At 42.9% G+C, this 22,799-nt stretch overlaps 1 protein-coding gene across 23 annotated transcripts in view; it reads left to right on the forward strand.

The window, feature by feature from the left end:
- Positions 1–3,849: 3,849 nt before the first annotated feature.
- The window catches only part of GBF1 (golgi brefeldin A resistant guanine nucleotide exchange factor 1), an 84,051-nt gene continuing 65,101 nt past the window's right edge, over positions 3,850–22,799 (forward strand). For 13 of the 23 annotated variants that reach the window (XM_083440264.1, XM_083440269.1, XM_083440270.1 and 10 more), the window contains exons 1-3: positions 3,853–4,088; positions 10,130–10,235; positions 12,152–12,218. In XM_083440264.1, coding sequence (XP_083296390.1) covers positions 4,015–4,088; positions 10,130–10,235; positions 12,152–12,218 — 247 coding nt within the window. In that variant the 5' untranslated portion in view covers positions 3,853–4,014. Of the gene's footprint in view, positions 4,089–10,129; positions 10,236–12,151; positions 12,219–22,799 lie in introns of all 23 variants that reach the window. The other 10 variants (XM_083440253.1, XM_083440274.1, XM_083440255.1 and 7 more) reach the window with 2 other exon arrangements.

Raw genomic sequence — 22,799 nt, forward strand, 5'->3', positions numbered from 1 at the left:
TCGCAGCCGCGCGGCTGGCCAAGCGCCCCCCGCCCCCTTCCCGCGGCTAGGCGTCGTCGGGCCCCGCCCTTGCCAGACTCTGGCGCTTCCCCGGCCCGCCCCCTCGGAGGCCCGCTAGTGGGCAGGGGCCGGCCAGCTCCCTCGGGCGAGGAAGGAGGGGTCGCGGTGGCAGCGGCTTGCCAAAGCCTCCAGGTGACAAGGAAGGTCCCGGCAGGAAGGTCGTCCGTCCCCTCGGGGCTTCTCTGGAGCACCCAAAGACCAGAGAGTTAGGGAACCGGAGGTAAATGCAGGCATGACTGGCAACCTTTTAAACGGTGAACATGATGATCAGTGCCGGATTTATGTACTGTATAGGCTAAGTAGGCTGAAACCTAGGGCCTCGCCAGCCCTCCCACTCCCCAGCGGGCAGTCTCCCCTCTCCCAAAATTGCAAACCCAAGACTTCATGCAAGGGCAGGGCAACTCAGGCCCAGCAACTATTAGACTCAGGGCTAGCCAGTGGGTCCAATTTGAAATAGTGGGGTGTAACTTTATTTTTTTTTTTTGGTGGGGCCCCAGTTCACAGCCAAAGTCTGCAAAACTTTATATCTTATAGCTACAAACAAAATCCATCTAGATTGCCCTGGTGCAGGGGCCCTCTTAGGAGCAGCCCACGGGGCCCAATTTGGCCCTATTGCTCTAATTGCCTTAAGGTCAGTCCTGATGAGAGTGTGCAGGGGTTGGACTGACAAGCCCTGCACCTTCTAAGTCCCTGGTGTCACCATTCAGAGTACAAGACTCAAGGACTCGTTATGGAAATAAGAGGGGGGGCACTTACTGGAAATCAGTTTTGTCACCTCCCCCCCAAACCCCAAGATAATGAGCCCAGCCACCTTTTATTCACAGTTGCATAAGCAATACACTACAGCATGGCCATAAACTTGTACATTCAACTGCTGAAATATACAGTATACCCAATATGTAGCAATGGAGATTTATGTTACTGCTTTATGAATTAACACTGTGTGTTATGAATGGACTCTGTATTTTGTGAATTACCTAAGAGCCACCAATAGAGAGCTCTAGAATCTGACAGCTAACCAATTAGGTACTACCAAATAGCAACCCCTATTGCTGAAAGCAGGTAACCAGCAGGGAATGCTTCAGCTCAGCCTTTGCATTGTTGACTAAACACCCCCTGCTGTGCAGATAATGGAGAAAACTCGTAAACTGTATCCCTTCTGGCATCCTGGCCAACTCTATTATGCTGCTGTAAATCCTGGTGCACCAGAAGCCCAGAACAGCAGCAAATAAAATCCACTCATACGTCAGCAATTGATAAGACATGTCAACCAGTTCTTCCAAAGTCTTCCTAAATCATAAAGCTCCAAAATACAGGCCAATAGAGAGCAGGTCTGGGAAGAGCGAGGCATACAATGGGCACCACCAGTGTAAAGGCCCTGCTCCGTGTAGCTCCTGCCCTGTCATTTGACAGGGTGCCCACTGACATGGAATGCTCTCTATTGGAGTCTCCAGGTCCAGTACAAAGACCATCAGAAGTGAGCAGGGACCTTGAAGTTCCCAACACCTGTTAAGCAAGCAAGCAGGCACACAGGTAACCTTTGTCACAGTCAGGATGCCTATGTCCTGGCCAGGCCTGCACCCAATCTTGTTTTTGTACAATCTTGTTTGTTCTCAGTAACCAAAATTATATTATCAGCGTATACAATCAGAAAGTTGTTTTCCTTCATTTGCAAGGAATTGTACAAAACAAAGTGGCACTAATAAAGAAAAGTTCCAGGGCGGCAACAGAAAGCAAACTACAAATGCTTTTGCAGTTCATCAAAACTATCCAGCAATATCAGGCTATAGGAAAACTGGTGCTATTAACAGTAATCCTTCTAGTTGGTTAATTGGTTCGGCAACTTCTATGCACATGACGTGTGATGCTAATTATTTCCCCCAAGAGTTAAATGATAACTAATCAGAGGCAGCTACAGGACAGCTATGAGATTCAGGTGAGAGTCAGATGCCTTGGCAATCCCAGCAGGTATATAAGAGGACGACCCAGCCTGCAGCCTGCCCAGGCCGGGTCGTCCTCTTATATACCTGCTGGGATTGCCAAGGCATCTGACTGACCCTCAGCCTGTCCAGGCTGGAGCCCAATCAAAAATGCTTCATCTAAAGATTTTAGCCTAGAAGCAGGCCTATGCAGAATAAGAAATTCCATCAGATATGTAGATCCCAACATATCTGGGTGGTTAAAGTCTTGCTTTTGTGTGTGGTCTGCTTCCATTTTGTCCTCTGCACATATGCACTGTTGTGATACTCCCCCCGCCTCAGTTCATAGTTTTATTGTTCTATCCAAAGGTCAGGACAAGGTTGTAGCAATAGCATTACTATTACTAATACAGAACACATTTCCATAATAAGTCAACATGACACCAACCACCTTATATGTAGCTTGATTTCAGATTAAAAACCTCCGACTCACCACAAGTATTGTAAAAGGTTTTTGTTGCATCATTGCCTCCCTAGAAGGCTTCAGTGCAGGTAGGAGCAATTCTTTATTCCACTAATGTTCATCTGTTTTATCATGTTAACTTTTTCATGTTTTTGAGTAAGGTTGTACATATTTCTGTGTTGCAGGGGGTTGGACTAGATGACACTTGGATATCTTCCAAGTCTACAATTCTTTTTTCCCCCCAAGTGAATTTTTATTGTTTTCCTTACATATTCTTTTCCAACAAATTGTAATAGCACCATACATTCCCTTTGACTCTGCCGAGTCGTGACCCCCCCTCCCTCCCCACAACTGGTATATTTATCCTCTTTCCATCACACACATCATTCTCATATTAGTACTATTATACATTGGAGGTATAATGTCAATCCTGCTAGTGTCTTGACCTCTTTACAATTCTTCTTTAAATATTCAATAAATTCACTCCAGTTCTTTTGGTATCTTTGATCTCCCTGGTCCCGGATCCTCCCTGACAGTTTGGCAAGTTCTTCATATTCAGTCAACTTCGCCTGCCACTCCTGTATCGTTGGTATATCTTGTACAGTACTTTCCATCTTTGAGCCAGAAGGGTCCTCGCGGCAGCTGTAGCATACATGAACAAATTTTGATCTTCTATTTTAATTTCTGTTCCTATTAAGCCTAATAGACACGCTTCCGGTCTTTTGGGGAAAGTATATCTAAATATTTTTTTGAGTTAATTATAAATTGATTCCAAATTTTTTTTTACCTTATTGCAGGTCCACCACATATTTTTTTAGGTTTATTAGATTTTATTGTTTTAGGTTTTTATTAATCCGCTTTTAGTTTGTATTTTTTCACAAATCAAGCGGCGCATAAATTTTATGTAATAAAGAATAAAATTCAGTGCAACTAACACGTGACAAGGTAAAAATGTAGTAGTCAGCGATGCATTTTGTTTTTTGGGTGGTAATTTTTGGGAGAGATCAAAACACACACACAAAGCACCACACCAATGAATTGCGCGTTTGACCATTCACACGCTCCCGCAGCCCAGAAATGACAAGCTGCACCCCACAATGCACAGCAAATCTTCGCTCTGCAGTGCAATCACACTTGATTCTCTCTCTCCCGGGAGGCTGCTCACCTATCCGGGGGGTTGGCTTTTCCTTTCCTTTCTTTTTCCCACACAGCTATTGGCAACTAGCGATGCCAATATCGCCAAGCCTTTCTCCTGATTGGCTTCCTCGCTAGGGGGCGGCGGCGGAAGGGTTTCTCCTCCCCGCCCCCCCCGCCAACCTCCCTCGGAACGAGCCGATCCCATTGGGCGGCGGGTGTCCTGTCACCTCAGATGCTGGTTTCGATTGGTCGAGGTCCCTCCCCGTCCCCGGCAGTAAACCGCGCAGCAAGCTAGGCTGCGCCCTTGTTTCCACGTCAGTGAGAGAGAAGCGAAGAGGGGAGAGGAGCCGGTTCCAGCCGTTCCTCAGGGCGGCTGCCTTTCTCGGAACTAGCGGGCTTTCCGGAGCGGGCCGCCGCCGGTCCGGCTCCCCGGCAATGCCGAGAGGCCCTCCGACGCCTCAGCAACTGCCCTCAGGCGCCGCCATTTTGGATGCCGGTTGGATGGAGGGGTGAGTGAGCTAGCCAGACATTCCCAGCTGCCCGGCCCGCAGTCGGGCTTTGCCTGCTGAGGGAGCCGAGGGAGTTTGGGCCGCGGGGCCTGTCCTGCGTGTGTGTGGGCCGGCACGGGCCCGAAAGTGGTGTCCGGCCCAGGCGGGTCGCGAAGGCCGCGGTTTCCCAGTCTCGGCAGGCAGGGCCGAGGCAAAGTGCAATAAGGGACCGCTTGACCTTCCGGCCGAGATTATCACTGTGGTTGTTATGGTTCTGTATTTACTTATACCCCGCCTGACGGGACTCGAGGCGGCTTGCAGATAAAAACAAGAACCGCAATAAAAGAAAAAAAAAAGCATCGAAATAAGCAGCGTGGGCCCTGAGCTCCTGTTGGACTGCAACTCCCATCACCCCCTGACCTGCTAGCTAGGGACTTTGGGAGTTGTAGTCCAACAGCTGCTGGAGACAGGGGTGCCAACTTGAATAAAATATTAGGGGGGTAGGGGGTAAGTCCCGCCCCACATAATAGACCACATGGCACGGTGCACACACGTTATTTGAATGGCAATGCACATCAACTTTGTGGGGACCCGGCCCCCTCAAATATTTTATTTTTTTAGGGCGGCGGGTGGGGAGTTGGTTCCTATGGCTGAAGACCCAATGGAATTGAAAACTGCATACCTATCTAAGATCTGTTTTGAAACATAACCAATAACCTCCATAAGAACAGCACGGCACCAGTCATTACAATAAGAGCAGCGCCGACACCTTTAATTAAAAGCAGGCGTTCCCAAAGGCCTGTTGGAGTAAGAAAGGTCTTCTTCACCTGCTGGTTGGGAGGACAGCAAGGCAGAAGATGGTCCGGAGGAAGGGAGTGCTGAAGTTTCCTGGGAGTCGCCACCGCCGATAAGGCCCTCTCTTGTGACCCCACCAAGTGTTACTGTTGAGGGTGGTGGGACTGAGAGAAGGGCCTTCCCCCAAAGATCTCAGAGTCCTGTGCAGGTTCCCATGGGGGAATAAGATCCTCCCGCACTCTTGGGGCACCTCAGCTGAGGTGTTTGGTGACTCTTTGTGAGCCGGCCCAGTTTTGGCAGTCCAGCTGCTGTTGCTGGGGTGCCCTAAAAAGCATCAATGAAGGCCTTTACTGGTGAAGGCAGTGTGCATTTTGCAAAGCAGAATGCCTGAGACTGTGCCCTCAGCTTCTCTGGTTAAAAGATCTGTGACAGCAGGGCTATAAAAACATTTCTTGCCTAAGGATCTGGGCCATTGGCTTGATTTTGGGACAAGGTTCAGGGTTGGGGAGGGATAGGCAAAACCCTGCCTGCTAGGGTCTGGGCACACGCTACATTTCATTGGGTGTTGTGAATAGTTTTGAAGGAAGTGAACATATTTTAATTTGTGCTAGGTGCTTGGGAAGACCCAACAGCCTGGGGCATGCAGTTTAATGTGAGAGGAATGAGGCTTGTCAAGTACAGAGGATTTGGGGGTGAGGGACAGTATCTCAGGTAGCCTGATTTGCACTTTTGGATGGGAGGCAGTTTAGAGTTATCTCTGGTCTTCTTAGCCCTTTGCATGAATGGAGAGATCTTACCATCACCCCAGAGTATTCCAGAGGTGTCCTGGGTGGATGGAATATCCCCCAATGAGAGGGAGCACACTGCATCTCATCCTTGCCATTGACACTCCAAGTAACGTAGGTGTTGAGGGTATGGATGTTGACTCAGTGACTTTCCCAGCTTGCCCAGGTGGGCCTAGGTGGGCCTGGGCTGCTTTTCAAAGGCAATGCTATATATATTTACACACTTTCAAATATGGCTGTAAACACACCTTCAAATATGGCTGTAAGTGCTATTGGAACATAGGGGAAGAACAGATCTGTAAAGTGTCTGCTGGAAGTCAAAGAACTGGGTGTCAGTATGAATGTGGAAGTACCCAGAACTGACATGCCTCGTGTCCACATAGTGTTCTTCGTTTTTGAGTTGGTGGTGATAGATTCCATGTGACACACAAACATGCCAGCTCTGCCATCTTTCCAAAGACTAGTAGATACAACTTGTCCTCATTACTTTTTGATACATTACCACGTGGCTAACTTGAACAGAGCTTCCTCAAACCTGATTTGTTGGAGGTTGAGTAGTTGTAATTTTGATTTTTGAAGTTGGGTAGAGTTGCAGCTTAGAGGAAATTGCAGCTACTTATGACTGTTGAATACAGTGGTGCCTTGCAAGACGAAATTAATTCGTTCTGCGAGTCTCTTCGTCTAGCGGTTTTTCGTCTTGCGAAGCAACCCTATTAGCAGATTAGCGCTATTAGCGGTTTAGCGGCTATTAGCGGCTATTAAAGGCTTAGCGGATTAGCTGCTAAAAGGCTATTAGCGGTTTAGCGGCTTAGAAAAAGGGGGTGGGGAGCGAAAAAAAATCTCAAGACTCGCAAGACATTTTTGTCTTGCGAAGCAGGCCCATAGGGAAATTCGTCCTGTGAAGTGCATCGAAAAACGGAAAACCCTTTCATCTAGCGGGTTTTCCGTCTTGCGAGGCATTCGTCTTGCGGGGCACCACTGTATATGCAATATGGGGTAGACGCTGGATTACCTGAACACATTGTCTTCAATACCCAAATGTGTCTTTCTATCTGACAAGCAGAAGGGTTAGCTGTCATAATATATATAGACCTCTTAAAGGTGGTTTTGACAGAAAGAGTTCAGCCCTTGAGCTACAAAAGTAGTGACCAATCTTTTTTGCAAGTGTGCCACAAGGAAAGCTTAAAGTATGAGAGAATGCCAGTCTTAACAAACACTGGGTGTGGTTTTGTCTCAAGTCTCCTAGACTGGGGAGTAGGCACTAGTGCACTTCAGCAGAGTTTGCTGTATGCTTAATTCCACAGTACCTCCAACTTACATTCAGGTATGATGTAAACTCCTGCTGCCCATGCCACTTGTGGATTCACCACAAATGCAGTATTTTATTTTTTCCAGAAGATTTGTATTCTGCACTTTTGCACTGCATTCACATTGCTCATTTTACAATGCCATCTTACAATGGTAGTATCATACTATCAACAATATAAGAATAAAACAATGTGAAAATGGAAAACAGTGTAGTAGATAAAAACCCTAAACAAGGTCCGCCATGTGTCATCTGCCCAGCAAGATGAAAGCTTGCCAGGGGAGAAGGGTTTTCACTAATTGGCAGAAATGGCACGGGAGGGGACCAACTAGACCTCATGTGTTCCATAATCCAGAAGGCCCTTTCTCTTGCCACAAACAATTATGCCTCCATGACTAGTGCAACCCAGATATAGGCCTGTATATCAGATCTTAGGAATAGTAAATATCCAAAAACTTGCCAGTTCCTTGATTTTAATTTTATTTTAGGTTGGTTTTAATTGTGTTTTAACTACATTTTATGCAAGCTGCATTGAGGGCATATACTTAAAAATACTATTGGATTTGACTGGAATAATGAACAAAACAATGAAATTATTTTAATTTCATCCTCTGTCCTAAGATTTCTCTCATAGTATAACACTCAGGGGCCTATTTTCACCCTGGAATAAGGATGTCAAAATTTATGTAATGAGTAGATAACTCAGAACTCTCTTGTTTGTTTCCTTGTACAGTGGTACCTCAGGTTACATACGCTTCAGGTTACAGACTCCGCTAACCCAGAAATAGTGCTTCAGGTTAAGAACTTTGCTTCAGGATGAGAACAGAAATTGTGCTCCAGCGGCGTGGCAGCAGCAGGAGGCCCCATTAGCTAAAGTGGTGCTTCAGGTTAAGAACAGTTTCAGGTTAAGTGCGGACCTCCGGAACGAATTAAGTACTTAACCCGAGGTGCCACTGTAGAATGTAGTAGATAAAGAAATACCAAATGCTGCTGATTCATTTTCAGTTTATTGCCTTTATACAGCTCATTACTCCATCCCGACACTGGTTCAAAACCAAAGCTGTGTCTTATTTAGATATAACAGAGAAGCAGTGCTCGGGATTGCTGACACTGTGCCCCAAAGATCATGATGACTGCTCCCAACAGTTTATTTAGATGTTAAATAGTGTTGGGGACAGAATAGTTTCTAGAGAGTGCAGGTGTCTGGACAGTGAGGTATGCTTACCCAGTGTTATTCCCTGAATCTTGTCCCGCAGATAGGAATCTAAACATTGCAACACAGCACCCGCAAGTCCGATCTCATAGAGTTGGCCCAGGAGAATACCATTTTCAACGCTGTCAAAATCTGCAGAAATATCCAGCTAGAGTAACAGGGTTACTCTCCCTTTGTCTGTTTCCTAGTAAAGGACATCCATCAGAACAACTAAAGCTGATTCAGTCCGAAAGCTTGGTCTGGAACCCTGTCTAAAATGGGTCTAGATAATTGGTTTCCTCCAACTGTTTCTGAAGCTAGGCCATTACCCCACCCCACTCCTGCACAAGCACCTTGTCCCTGAAGGAAGCATTTGTGATCAGCAGCAGTAATCAGGAATCTCAGGGTCCAGATTGGGCTTTTAAAGTAGGGGCTGTACCACTGCCTCTTTCAAGGTGGATGGCACTACACCACTCATGCAGTGATCCATTCATCACATTCTACTTATCTCAATCGTCTGCCTTCTACCCCTTTTTCCTTTAGTCCTCTTCCATGGTAGCCCATCTCTGTGACTTTATCAGTGAGATGCCCACCAAATGGTATGGAAATGTACCCTAGAAATTGGGGAGGGAGGCCTAGTCTAATGGGCAGGGTGTGCTTTTGGCTGCTTTGCAGATTGGTAGATATACAGTGGTGCCCCGCAAGACGAATGCCTCGCAAGACGGAAAACCCGCTAGACGAAAGAGTTTTCCGTTTTGGAGGTGCTTCGCAAAACGAATTTGCTATGGGCTTGCTTCGCAAGACGAAAATGTCTTGCGATTCCTGGGGTTTTTTTTCCGCTCCTCACCCCCTTTTTCTAAGGCACTAAGCTGCTAATAGCCTTTTAGCAGCTAATCCGCTAATCCTTTAAGCCTTTAATAGCCGCTAATAGCCGCTAAACCGCTAATGGGGTTGCTTCGCAAGACGAAAAAACCGCTAGACGAAGAGACTCACGGAACGGATTCTTTTCGTCTTGCGAGGCACCACTGTATCTGTGCTTTTCCAAATACTACACTGCTGCACAGATGTACTACGGTGGTACCTCGGGTTACATACGCTTCAGGTTACAGACGCTTCAGGTTACAGACTCCGCTAACCCAGAAATAGTACCTCAGGTTAAGAGCTTTGCTTCAGGATGGGAACAGAAATAGTGCTCCGGCAGCGCGGCGGCAGCAGGAGGCCCCATTAGCTAAAGTGGTGCTTCAGGTTAAGAACAGTTTCAGGTTAAGAACGGACCTCCGGAACGAATTAAGTACCACTGTACTTGGATTGTTCCTCACTTCTGTGTGCATTTCTGATCCTTTGCTTCCAGGCTGTTAACCACTGGCAGGCTTTACTCACTTTTTTTTTTTTTTACAGTGTTCAGTTGATTGCCAGATTAGTTGTATGCCAAGTACTAACCCATATCTTTCCTGTAGTGGTTTACTTAGCACAATCTGTGGTTTGCTGGGTCTAGACTGTGAAGTCATGAGTCCTTTCCCCCCAGGTTTATAGTGGCCTTTTAGGGTTTTCTTGCTTTTGAAGCGCTAAAAGTTGTACAGTATCTTAAAAGAAATAGTGAAACTCAAGATTTATTGTACATGCTGACCCTCATTTCCCCAAAGCAAGTGAAAGAAGGAAGGAAGGCTTGACTGATTAAACCTTTTTGTTTGATGGGTTCAGTGGCTTGAGAAACTAACATAAAAATGTTGTGTCCTGATTTGTGAGCTGCCTTGGGGTGTCTCTGTGAGCTAAAAGATAGGGTGGAATAGCTATTAATAAAAACATATAAAACAGACCGCACCAAGATAATTTAAATATTTCTCATTTCATGAACTATTTCTATCATTTTTGGCATCCAAAGAGTAGATTCTGGGACATACTTTCAAATTTCTTTTCCTGGTATGGAATAATAATGTTATTTTTTTGTATTTGAATGGGTACTAATTTAGTTTCTCATTCCTAGGTCTGTCAGGATTGTGGATAAGAACATTTATATTATTCAAGGCGAAATCAATACAGTAGTAGGAGCCATAAAACGCAGTGCAAGATGGAGTACTCATACACATTTGGTAAGCTGCTAAGTGTTGCATGAAGTGAATATTGAGTCTGTCTAATATCAAACATATATGAGAAACTGAAATAGTTATTTGCTATATGTTGCTGTAGGCAGCTTTGATCTTCCATTTGTATAGGCACTTGTCTAATTCTAGTTAACAAAATAATTTGGAGTGTGGCATTTATTGTTTAAGAGACTGAAAAGTGCTGAACTCTGGGACGGGGTACCAACAGGATATTGTGAGGTCACTTTACTGCACCCACATATTCGGATAATAATACTGGTCTAAATTGCAGGGTTGTTAGTATCACAAAGATGCTCTCTGAGCACTAGAATTGTGCAAAGTAGTATTATGGGTGCTACATTTTTATACACCCATTCATATAATACCTACTATTTGCATAGTTCATGCATCTGATAAAACAAGATCCTGCTTACAAAAAGTTTATGTAGAAACAAATGTGTTAGTCTTTAAGGACCCACAGACTTCTTAGGTCTTTTTTATTTCATGTAGCCTCTTGTAGCACTAAACACCCTCCTGGCAGTATCGCTACCCCCTTCGGGATTGGTTGTTAAATTCTGTGTTGTTGGAGGGGTTGGTACAGTCTTTCCACACCTTTGAACTGGAAGAAAGGGTTGTCACTTTCTGTTCTCAAATCCTGGTGCCTTGAACATTGTCTTTCAGAGCCTGTCTAAAATGCTTTCTCTCAAAAGCTTTAAAAATGCACACACCCATGTGATGTAATAGTTCTGATCAAAGCTTTAAAGTTCTGATTGGAGCAGTTTAAGAATTGAGAGGCGACAAAGTGCCTTTGAGTATGAAGTAAAGTTCAGAGAATATTGTAAAAAAATAATAAAAGTATACAAATTCCTCCCCAGCTTTTATAACCTTCTGCTGTGGCAATTGGCAATTCCAGTACATTTTGCTGCCCAATGTGTCTAGGGATAGGTAGTATGTTGTTGGACTACAGATCCCATCTGCCCCAGCCAGCATGGGCAGTGGTCAGGTATGATGGGCGTTGTATTCCAGCAACATCCAGAGGGCAACAGGGAGGGAAACCTATGACAGTCCATCATCTGGAGGTGGGCCACAGATTACTCACAACTGTTTTTAGCCATTCACACTACTTATTCCATTCATTTCTTAAGGCTGCTGTGAATCTATGTATACCTACCAAGGAGTAAGTCCCATTGAACCCAATGGGACTTCTGAGCAGGCCTACATAGGATTGTTCTGCATACCCAACCACACCCCTGTTGACCTGGATATAGATGCATTGTGTGTAGCAGCTGAAATCCTTTTGGCAAAGGAACTGCGTGCTACCTCTGTGACCTTCCTCCTAACACCCACAATGCAAACGAGCTGGATTAGCAGCTTGGTGGAAATGGGGTGGCATTCTGGTGTTGCTACTGGCACAACAGGTGGTGAGCTAGCAAGCTGGCCGGAGCACGAGGCAACATGCTGAAACACTCATTCCCAGCAGTCAATGACCATGTACTACTAGTAGGGCTGGGGGATGTCAGGTTTTCAATATTGTGATGCAGCACCAGCCAAACATCGCAATCTGGCGATACACCATGATGTTGAAATAACTAGCTGCATTGGCCTCAGCCAACAAGGCGGGGGATGAAACTGTTGCAGCTCTCACTGTGGGAGCTGAGACACTTTCACCCCAGTGCCTGGCGGACTGGGGACAACGCAGCTTGTTTGCATGTCTCAGCTGGGGAGCAGGAAGGCTTCTGCCCCACAGCTGAGTGAGCCCCAATTTTCCCCCTCTTGCACATGACCTGGAGAGACCTTGGGGCTTCTTTGAATAATGATCTGTTTAAGTGCTTATTGAAAGATGATATAAATATTTTCTCCCTCTTAGTGAGGAAGTTTTAACTTAGTCCAGTTCCTACTTAGTAACAACCTTTTCATGTGTTTAGGATGAAGACCGTGATCCTCTTTTGCACAGCTTCAGTGTTTTGAAAGAAGTACTGAATAACATAACTGGTAAGCTGTTGATGTTTTTTAAGTTAATATTGGGTATGTAGAAGATCAAGGCACATACCTAAATTCTGCAGAGACAGATTTATTGTTTTTTTAAATAGGGATACGGATTATGTATCAGTACAGAACAGCATTGCATTCACAGCTGGCGCCAAGACTGTGAAATCTAGGTTGACTTTCAAACCATTCCTTCACAGTGCAGTGTACGTAATAGGGTCAATACATAAATGAAGGGAGACATATTAGGTGGTATTACAATGAAAGAGCATCTAGGCTTTGTAGGTCTGTCAAAGTTTTATGATTTAAAAGTGCAAAACAGCTCATAATCACATAGCCAAAAATAATGAAATGTAGCTTGGAAGATGTATGCTTTTTTAAGATCCTGCACTGATGGGCTCAAATGCACTTCATTGAGTAGGGAGCTTTATAGCTGTGGTGCCATCATTGAGAAGACCCTGTCTAACCTAGCATGGTTGTTCTTGGGCACCATCTGTATATGTGTCCTTTCAGAAAGTGTCTAACTTTGTGCCTCTTGAGATCTGCTTTCGTTTGATCCACTTTGTTGTGTTTCTTTGTAATTGTATTGTTTAATCTATTGTGAGCCACCATGACTATTTTGTATACGGAAAAGTGGGGTCTAAATTACTAAACCAAACTAATTAGACACTACCCTTTATGCTATTTTGTTGGGAATGGCATGTGAGTTCTTGCCTCAATAATGTACCAAGTTTAAATCTTAACTCATGCATGAATGCATCAATGGCATTGGACAGGCAGTAAATGCTTCATTCTCTCCTCCTGGTATGCCATTGGGAGATAATGCTGACCTACCCTATGAGGTGGCTGTTAGGATTGCACATGCTTTTAAGCTGATAGGGGCTACATCCTCCCGTGTGGTACAGAATACCTTTCCACATTCGCTGAATAACCACAACCCTACACCCTAGATACCTAAAATTTAGCTGTGCAAATTCATTTGAATTCGTAAAATAAAATTGGAGTAGAATGTTTTGGCACTTGATTTTCATTGGTTAGAAAAAAGAGTGTCTTGCCCTCCATTTCCCTGACCGTGCTTTCTTCCGTCTTCCGTTGTGGATGTGACAATAGCCAAACTAATGACATACAAGCACACAGGAGGAAAGTGATGCAAGAAGATTGGAGGGGGCTTGTTGTTGTGTGTGCGTGCCAGCTGCATGGTTTGGGGCTGAGGGATGATAAAATATTTTCTTCACAAATCTCCTGATTAAAATCTAGATGACTTTCATACTTTGTGCTAGGAAAATACTCAGAATTTTGGTTTAGACTTTCTGCCATGATGCATACATTGGACTAATGTGCATTTGTGGAATCAGTAGGTAAGTTTCCTGATATTCATATCACTTGTGAAAAGACCATGCCAGCCTTCATGTCTCCTTTGTGTAGGTTAATTCTGTCCTGTAGCACTGACTGGAAATCCTTCCTAGGTGTTCTTGGGAACAGACTTGATCCTAGGCAGGGTATTGGTGGGCCCTGATGGCATGTTGTGCTATTGTCAGAGACCTCCACTTTCAAGAGGCAACACAGGGGCAGAGTTCAGCTCTTACTTGAATTCGGTTTGAACATTTCTTCATTAAGTTACAGAAGCAATGACTTTCATATTCAAATTTATTCAAGCAGTAATCTTTGACATTTGAGTTAGCTTTTAGAACAGTTTTGCATTTATAGTAATATATATTCTGTATTTCCTCAGTCCCTACTGAGTTTGTTTTAATCTGTGCTGGATGCAAATTTCCAACTGCCTTGTCTCATTTCTTCTCGTGTTCCTCTTTCCTTCTCCCCTCTGTGGACTATGTTTGATCAGGTGTGGCAGGAATATCCTTTCTCAAGCTGCGCCCTTTATATTAGTCAATATTGCTCTTCTCTCCCTCCCGTTCTCTCCCATCTCCTCTGAGCTTTATCAGTTGACTTATAATTTTGGAATTCTCATTGGAGTCTGTAATACAGTTTGTTCATTATTTAAACAAAATCTGTTTAATGAGCAGAGAGGGGCAATGTAAATGTTAGGCATGTTGCAGTAGAGTACCTTTGTTCTCCTTGGAGTCTTTGCTTATTAACTGTTTAGGAATGATGTATGGGGTGCCCTGATTTGGGAAAGAAGGTATACCATAGAGCCAACCTAGCCTAGGAATACAGTGTGAGTATCCTAACTAGCCCATAGATTCAATACCTTGTGGCTTTGGATTTTTGTTTTTATCTTGGCTTTAGTTTCTTACCTGTACAAAGTGAAGGTGCAAGTGGAGAACATCTTTTAGCCCTATCCTTGCTCTTTTTTAAACCATGTCTATATAACACTGTTTCCTTTAATTTTTGGTGCAGAATGATGTGGTGGCCAATAAAACAATAGTTGGGTGATATATCACATTGGCTACTTGCAGATTGGTTTAGAAGCATAAGTAACCTTCCTATTGATACAAAATGCAAATTTTGAAAAAAGAAGAAAACTTTCTTTAAATCAAAGAACTTACCTGGCTTAAAAACTTTCCTTTTTTTAATTATTATTTTTTTAAAAATTAAATTAAATTGAAAAGTCTATGTGGGAAAATATTTGGGATTATGAAAGAACGTAAAAGAACATAAAGTAAGATCATGATCACACTTACATAGGAGCTTGTCATGGTTAGTGCCCTTTCACAGATTTTAATTGTCCAAAGAAAGGCTTAATTCTTCTTGTCCAAACTGGCACCTATTTACTGTTTGTCTTTGGTCAATTTACTTGCAATCTGAAATGACCAGTCTTTGGGGCAACACTTCTTAACCCTTTACCCTCCACATGTCACTGTACTATAGTTCCCATCATCCCTGACCATTAGCCATCCTGGTTGGGGATGATGAGAGTTGTGAGTCGAACAACACCTGCAGGTCCACAGGTTCCCTAGGTAAAAAGAGCAGTCCGTCTTCCTTCCCATAAAACCTGTGTGTGTGTGTGTGTGTGAGAGAGAGAGAGAGAGAGAGAGAGAGAGAAAACTATCCTACCAGACTCACTTGGAGTCAGCTGCATATCTCTTTTCCAATGACAAGGCTGAGCTGCAGAATGCTTGAAATAATGGGCAGTCGCTGAGTAGCCAGCCTATGCAATCTAAGGAAAGACTGGGAATGAAAATGTATACAAGAGCATTTCTTTTTTAAGCTGACATACCTGTAACTTCTTCAAACCCAAATGGTTAAAGATTTAGTGACCTTTGCATTTCATTTTGCACCAATCCTTAATTATTTAGCCTTTGGGCAGGAGAAAGTAAACAGAGGAAGATAATATTAATGTTGACTCTGAATCACTGTGGCAATTAGTGAGCCTCAATTAGGTGAGAATGACCTTACAAATCCTGTAGTGGACTAGGGGTGAATGGTGGGGTATTAGTAATATTTTAATAAAATAGTGAATAAAAAGTGTGCTGTTATCTGTTGTGAGCTCAAAGTACTCGCCATTGTGTGGAGCATGGGCAGCAAATACTTTTAAAAGGCAAGACATACGAGGTATGCCATGCAGATCAGGTGCTTTGGTGTCTACTCCTGTTCTGGACCAAGTGCCAAGGTGGGCATAGCTGGGAGAAACTAAGCCCCTGACTTGCTCCTCACCCAGGTCTTGATTGTATATGCCAGGTCGGCATCCTTAACCCTGATTAAATTGTGGGTGAGGGAGATCTTAATATGGACTGAGCTGGCATTTACAAGCAGCATCTTGAGACCCAAATACATTGTTGGCACAGCCACAAGCAAGACTTTGGCTGGGGAAAGAGTCAGGACACAGGCTGATACAGTCTGTGCCAGAGTCCAGACCTCAATCATATACTGTATTTTTTGCTCTATAAGACTCACTTTTCCCCTCCTAAAAAGTAAGGGGGAATGTGTGTGCGTCTTATAGAGTGAATGCAGGCTGCGCAGCTATCCCAGAAGCCAGAACAGCAAGAGGGTTCATTGCTTTCACTGTGCAGTGATCCCTCTTGTTGTTCTGACTTCTGAGATTCAGAATATCCCCCCCCCCATTTTCCTCTTCCAAAAACTAGGTGCGTCTTATGGTCTGGTGTGTCTTATAGAGCGAAAAATACGGTAAGTGAACATGAGAGAGGCAGACTTCAGATTTGGAACAAAAATCTTCATCTTTCCATTTCCAATGTGTCATATTTCCATTTTAATTCTAACTGCAAGGCCACAGAGGACCAACAAGTGGGATACAAATTAAAAACATAAATTTTAAAAAGTGAATCTTTAGATCACAACTACTGAAATTGCCATGTGCTTGTGTGAGGGAATGAAGAATAATGATTGGAAGGCACTGTTCACCCCCTCAGAGTGCCTGCCTGCAATGTGTGGTTGAAGGCTTTGCGTCCAAGTGTTCTGCTAAAACCGTTAGTATGCATGGCTGTGCTTGGACAAGGCAAGCATGTTAGTTTGCCAGGCCTGTTCACTTCAGAAGTGAAGTAGTTTTTGCTGGAACAGAAACGCTTGTTGCTGCCTTGTAATATAAAACTCTCCAGGGCATTTGTTTCTTGGACCCAGTTCCACCCGGAAGTCATTCTGGTGCAGCATTTCTGCAGCACAATCACATTAGCAGCAGACTTGCTCTTTTATGTGTGAAAAGGAAGAGCAAATAACTTTGGTTTCAATCTCTTATTTTTCTGAATATAAAAACTGGTCCTGTTGTCAAAAAAACCTGAAACTTAAAAAATAAGGCAAGAGGTGTTAAGCATGGTCAAAATCCTGACAGGCTATAAATTATCTAGATGCTGTTTATAGGTTTTATAAATACAAAAACATTTGGGGTTTAGTTCAGAAGAAATATTATGTGGTTATGTTACATCTCTCTGTTATTAGAGCCAATTAAGTGCATTTTCTGCAATGGGTAATGCTCTGTCTTGACCAGTAGGAAGCAGACTATTCCAAATATCTTTCTGAAGGCTCTCTTTCAGCAGTCTCAGTCCTCCGATGTTTCACTGCCTCAGCAGTAGATGCTTTATTGTTGCTTAGAGGCAGTTAAAAAAAACCTCACTGGAAGAGCAGAAAGCCTGGTTTTCTTTTCCTGCCCTTTGGCTTGTCTCTGCCAATCTTTTAGGAACTAAGCAGAGAGTGCTGAGTAAGTGCTTTGAGGTGATCTTAGATCATTTTTGTTCAGCTCTTATTTTTAAGTGAGCTGACCTAATATGTGGATTGCAATGCTGTTTTCCTTTGGTTTTTCCACTTTTCCAAATGTTAGATATAGTTAATCAGCTCAAAAGAATGTATTAAAATGCATATTTAAATGTGGACAAACATTTATTTTATATTAAAATGCATTCAAAATGCATATTTTAGATTAAATGTGTATTAAAATATGATTTTTTTGTGGGTGAAAGTTTGCAGAAATGGGAAAGAATGGGCTTATGGCTGAACACGGACACAGACTAGAAATAGACTAATCTGTCCATCTCTACTTTTTGATTTGCCCCACAATTGCCATTTCTACGTGATAAGGCTTTAGAAGAGTGTGGCCACTTTTTGCTGTTGTTGAGCTCTGGTAATGACAAGGTAGTAACAGCATAGAGTTTGGTACTATCAGGTGGTGAAGTAGCTTGGAATTGGTGCTAGAGGCCCAGAAAAATGTGTGGTTCCTGTGATTATTGTGTGTTCCTTCTACCTTTTGGTCTTTGCATCGGTCTGATTTGTCTCTTCCAGGTATTGGTTTGAATGCCCATTAAAAAAAATAATCATTTATTTATTGAGCTTAAGAATCACCCTCCTCGGACGATGTACAAAAAAAGGATAAGCAACAAAATTATATCAGTAATTAAAACAAAAGCAAAACTAAAACATAACTTGACAGTAATTAAAAACACAACCAATCAACTGCTGTTCAAGGCAAACATTAACTTAACAGATTATAAAGACTTGGGTAAACATATGTATTTAGTTGATGTCTAAATCCCAATAATGAAGGGGACAGACACATTTCCAGTGGGAAATTTGCGGAAGAGTTTTCTATGAGTCTGGTCACCATGAATCCTTGGGGCTATGAGAAGTGCCCTACCCAATTTTAAGGATCCAGTTGGCTGGTATTGGAGGTGGCACTTCTGCAGATGCTTGGGCCCTGAAACAGAGGAAGCTGCCTTATACGATGGTCCATCTAGTTCAGTATTTTTTACTCTGACTGGCAGCAGCTCTCCAGGGTTTCTGACAAGGAATCTCTCCCAGGATCTAACTGGAGATGCCTGGGGTTGAACCCAGGATCTTCTGCATACAAAGTTTGATGATCTACTGAGTTATGGCCCTTCCCTGAGTTGTTTAGGGCTTGATAGACCAGCACCTTGAATTGGGCATGGTAGAGTCCTGGGTATCCCGTTCTTGTCCCTGCATCCCAAGTCCTCCAGGCACAGGCCAAGTGGTGTTTTAACCTCTTGGTTGATCTCTCTGATTCATATCAATCTGATTCAGGGGAATCTTCTCATACAGGAAGGGAGAATTTCCATAGAAAGTTCCATTTTGGGCCCTTCCCCAGCTTTAGTCCACATCTGAAAAGATAACAGTGCTTGACTTCGAGCCTCTTGAAACCCAAAAGCTGTAAGGGATTAGTATTTGCAAGAGCAGCTAGTTTGTTTTCTAATGGCACATTTAATGTATTTTGTTCTTCAGGTCTTGGTATTAGGCCACTATTTGATGAAAGGCTTCTGAAATCACACAACTGCTTCCCAAATAAATTTATTTATTTAATTCCATTTATGGGTTGCTTCCTGTAAATTATCTTGAAGCAGTGTTAAAATAAAGCATCAGCAATAGAAACAATTTCACATATAAAAAATAATTATTAGAATTAAAAAAAAAATCGTAACACTTTTTATGTGGAAACAATTTGAAATCCAATCCAATGCAGACTACGATAAAAAGGAAGGCTTTTCTCTCTCTTTCCTGCTAAAGGTGAACAGCAAAGGAAGCCTGAATGAAAAGCACAACTATTTCTCTCTCCCTGCCCCCCTGTCCTCCTGGGCATTCTCTTGATTTTCCCTGTGTCCAGGATGATTGGCAGGAACATGTGCCTTAAGTACAGCTGGAAATATGCAACTGACCAAGTTGGGTTGGGTCACTAGCGGGAGTGGGTGGCTGTCAGTTCAAGAGACAAATTGTTCTGGGAAAGGAAGCTTTGTCTTTTAACTGCGAAACAATTTCTTACCCTTCTGGGACTTCCAATATAGAAGTTGGCAAGAGGCTGTTGCATTTGCTACAGTCTATCTTTTAATCATTGTTTATGGCGACTATAAACAATAGGACCTCTATCCATATAATGGAAATGTTTCCTGAGGATGATAACACTGCTAGTTCCCTCCACTCAGAAAATGAAATTGAAAATGATTCTGAATGACAAACAACTTTTTTAGAAAACCTAAGGACAAGTAGGGCATAGTTTTGTTTCTGCCTGTGAGAACTGTAATGTAGTCGCACGGGTGGGTCTGAGCAAAAATGAAAGGCTGAAGGAATAAAAATGGATGTGAGAGATTCCTGTATCTGGGGTCCAGAGACTTCGGGGCAGTGGCGTAGCGTGGGGGGTGCAGGGGGGGTTGGCCGCACCGGGCGCAACATCTGGGGGGGCTCGCACTCGCAGTGCTAAAATCAGTGCTAAAATCCACGGGTTAGGGGGCGCAAATTACTTGCCTTGCCCCGGGTGCTGACAACCCACGCTACGCCACTGCTTCGGGGTGAAGTAATATGGGTTGCAGAGATACCTGGGTGTGGGGGAACCAGTGCAGAGAGGTCTGTGAGAATAAGGAAAGAAGTAGCTGAGAGACAGAGATACAGAGATTGGTGGCATGAAGGAAGAAAAAGGGGGATAAGAAATTGGGGGTGCAGGAAAAAACCTCTGGAGTTGCAGGGAGAACAAAAGAACGATAGGCTGGGTGTAGACGTAACAGAGATGGGGGTGAAATAACATGATAGTGCAGAGGGAACATGCAATGGAGTCCTGGAAAAGAAAACAGAGTGTTATAGGGTGGAGAGAGAATGTTGGACAGCAGAGAGCGGTCCACAGATCTGCAGTGATGAAGAAAACAAGAGGAAGATATCATGCTGTGTGGAATGTGCATGCATGTACAGAAGAAGATTGATAGAAAATGGGTGGAAAACATTGACTTGAGATTGTAACAAAATGTTTTTTCGCTGCAAGGCAGGGCTGGCACCAAACTTCAGGGGACCCTCAACCTGGTCTATGGTCCCTCTATTCTTATTCCCATCTTCCTCTTTGCAAAGGTCCTCCCTCTCCTCCACCCTGCCATACTTTTTTTAAAAGGGCCTTTTTTTCTACCTAAATGGAATGTTCATATTTTGCTTGGACCTGGAATCTACATATTTGTGTGTGAAAAATGGCTTGTACATAAGGCACCTGCTTCTTCTCCTTTAAAGCTTTAAATCCACCTCTTCTTCCCTTCCTTTTCTGTTGTAAAGGTCACTTTTTAACATCTGTGTGCATTAACAAGATTTAGATAAATCCTTTCATTTTTATTCATACACGTATTGGTGTTTAGTGAGTGGAAATCACCTTGGTATTCAGAGGCGGGCAGAGCTCATTACAGGTTAGGTACAGCAAAACACTCACTTTCACATTGAATGCACCTCTGAATTTTAATTCTAAATCAGATAGCCAAGGAATGTTCTAGTGAGGACTAAGTTATTCATATCAGTTCTTCTAAAATCAGAATATCACTTAAAGAAGCCTTCAGATGCTCTCGCTCTTGTGCTTCTCACCAGCATGGTTTTTACCTGTGGAGTAGTCTCACCAGAGGCAGATGTCAGTTCATGAGCTGGGCTATCTTTAGTGTGTGTGTGTGTGTGTGTGTGTGTATAAACATTTTAACCTGCCCTCCCTCAAAACAACAAATATAAAATAATAAATAAATTGTAGGGATGTTTTCAGTTGTTTAACACTAAAAGGGACTCTAGCCATCTCTTTAAGTATCTTCCCACACTCATTCCTTTTGCAAAGCCTCTGACTATCACCAGCTCCAGGAATGGAGGCTGAACATAGAGCAGAAACAGGTGAACTCTGAAGAAGGCTGCCAACCCAGCAGAAGTTCAGAGGAAACTTGCCTCTGTTTGATCCTCAGTTGGGTGATGGCTTGAAGCTTGGTCTCTTTCCTCCTGAACAAATCTTATCTGGGATTTGGATAAAAATAGACTTATTTCTTTAAACATTCTGAGTTGGAGAATAACTTCTTAGTTAAAGGTTTGATTTGTAATGCATCTGAGCATTATAAGAAAGAAAAATACAGTGGTGCCTCGCAAGACGAAATTAATCCGTTCCGCGAGTCTCTTCGTCTAGCGGTTTTTTCGTCTTGCGAAGCAACCCTATTAGCGGATTAGCGCTATTAGCGGTTTAGCGGCTTTTAGCGGCTATTAGCGGCTATTAAAGGCTTAAGGTATTAGCGGATTAGCTGCTAAAAGGCTATTAGCAGCTTAGCGCCTTAGAAAAAGGGGGTGGGGAGCGAAAAAAACCCTCAAGAATCGCAAGACATTTTTGTTTTGCGAAGCAAGTCCATAGAGAAATTCGTCCTGCGAAGCACCTCTGAAAACGGAAACCCCTTTCGTCTAGCGGGTTTTCCGTCTTGCGAGGCATTCGTCTTGCGGGGCACCACTGTACTGTATTCCTAGATAATGTATTATAAATCATACAGTACTGGAAAAGAACTTTGTTGTCTGTACCTATGTTAATCACTCCAGACTTTAAATTGCATAGTGAGATATTTAGCTTTATGCCTAGTACAGTAGTGTTTAAAGATTTGGCTGAATATTAATGAGTCAAGTTCAATGATTTCTGGTTGCCATTGAACACCCTAAATAATTTGGTATCAGGATACATTGCAGACTGTGCCCCCTATATAAACCATTCTTTACAATCTTCTGAGGAGACTCTATTGATCATTTCATGACCAGAAGATATTTAATTAGTGACACTATAGAATCTGGCCTTCCTGGAATGGAATTCTATGCCTTCCATTGGGTAATTCATGAGGCAGAGACAGTAATGACTTTTAAATGCTTCTTAAAAACATGTATTCCCTACTCCCCGTGAGCTTTACTGAACTCTTACATTTGTAATATTTGTATTGTACACATCTAAGTTTTATTTGTGATATACAGTTATGTTTCTATCTTTTTAAAAGTTTTAAAAGTGATTATATTGAATGTTGTTTGCATTTTCATTGTTATATTATTCTTTTTGTAAACTGTTTAGAGATTTACCGTATTTTTTGCTCTATAAGACTCATGGTCTGGTGCGTCTTATAGAGCGAAAAATATGGTAAGTGGTATATATATTTTTATAAATAAATAATGAAATAGTCACCCCGGAATGGTGTGGGATCACCCAGAGCAATCTTTCCATGAGAATATTAATATGCTCATATTTCTTTGGATATGTTGTGTCATTTAATTTCTATTATTTGTATTCTATCTTTCAAAAATATATTCAAGGTACTTTACCTTTAAATACAGTTAACTGCTATATCAAATCAATTATATAAAGATGAAACTATTATGAATATTAGAAGCAGCAGTAGAATTTTTGTTGTTGGCATCCGTCTATCTTGGGAG

Source organism: Podarcis tiliguerta (assembly GCF_965153285.1).
Source record: "Podarcis tiliguerta genome assembly, chromosome: 5".
Lineage (NCBI taxonomy): Eukaryota > Metazoa > Chordata > Lepidosauria > Squamata > Lacertidae > Podarcis > Podarcis tiliguerta.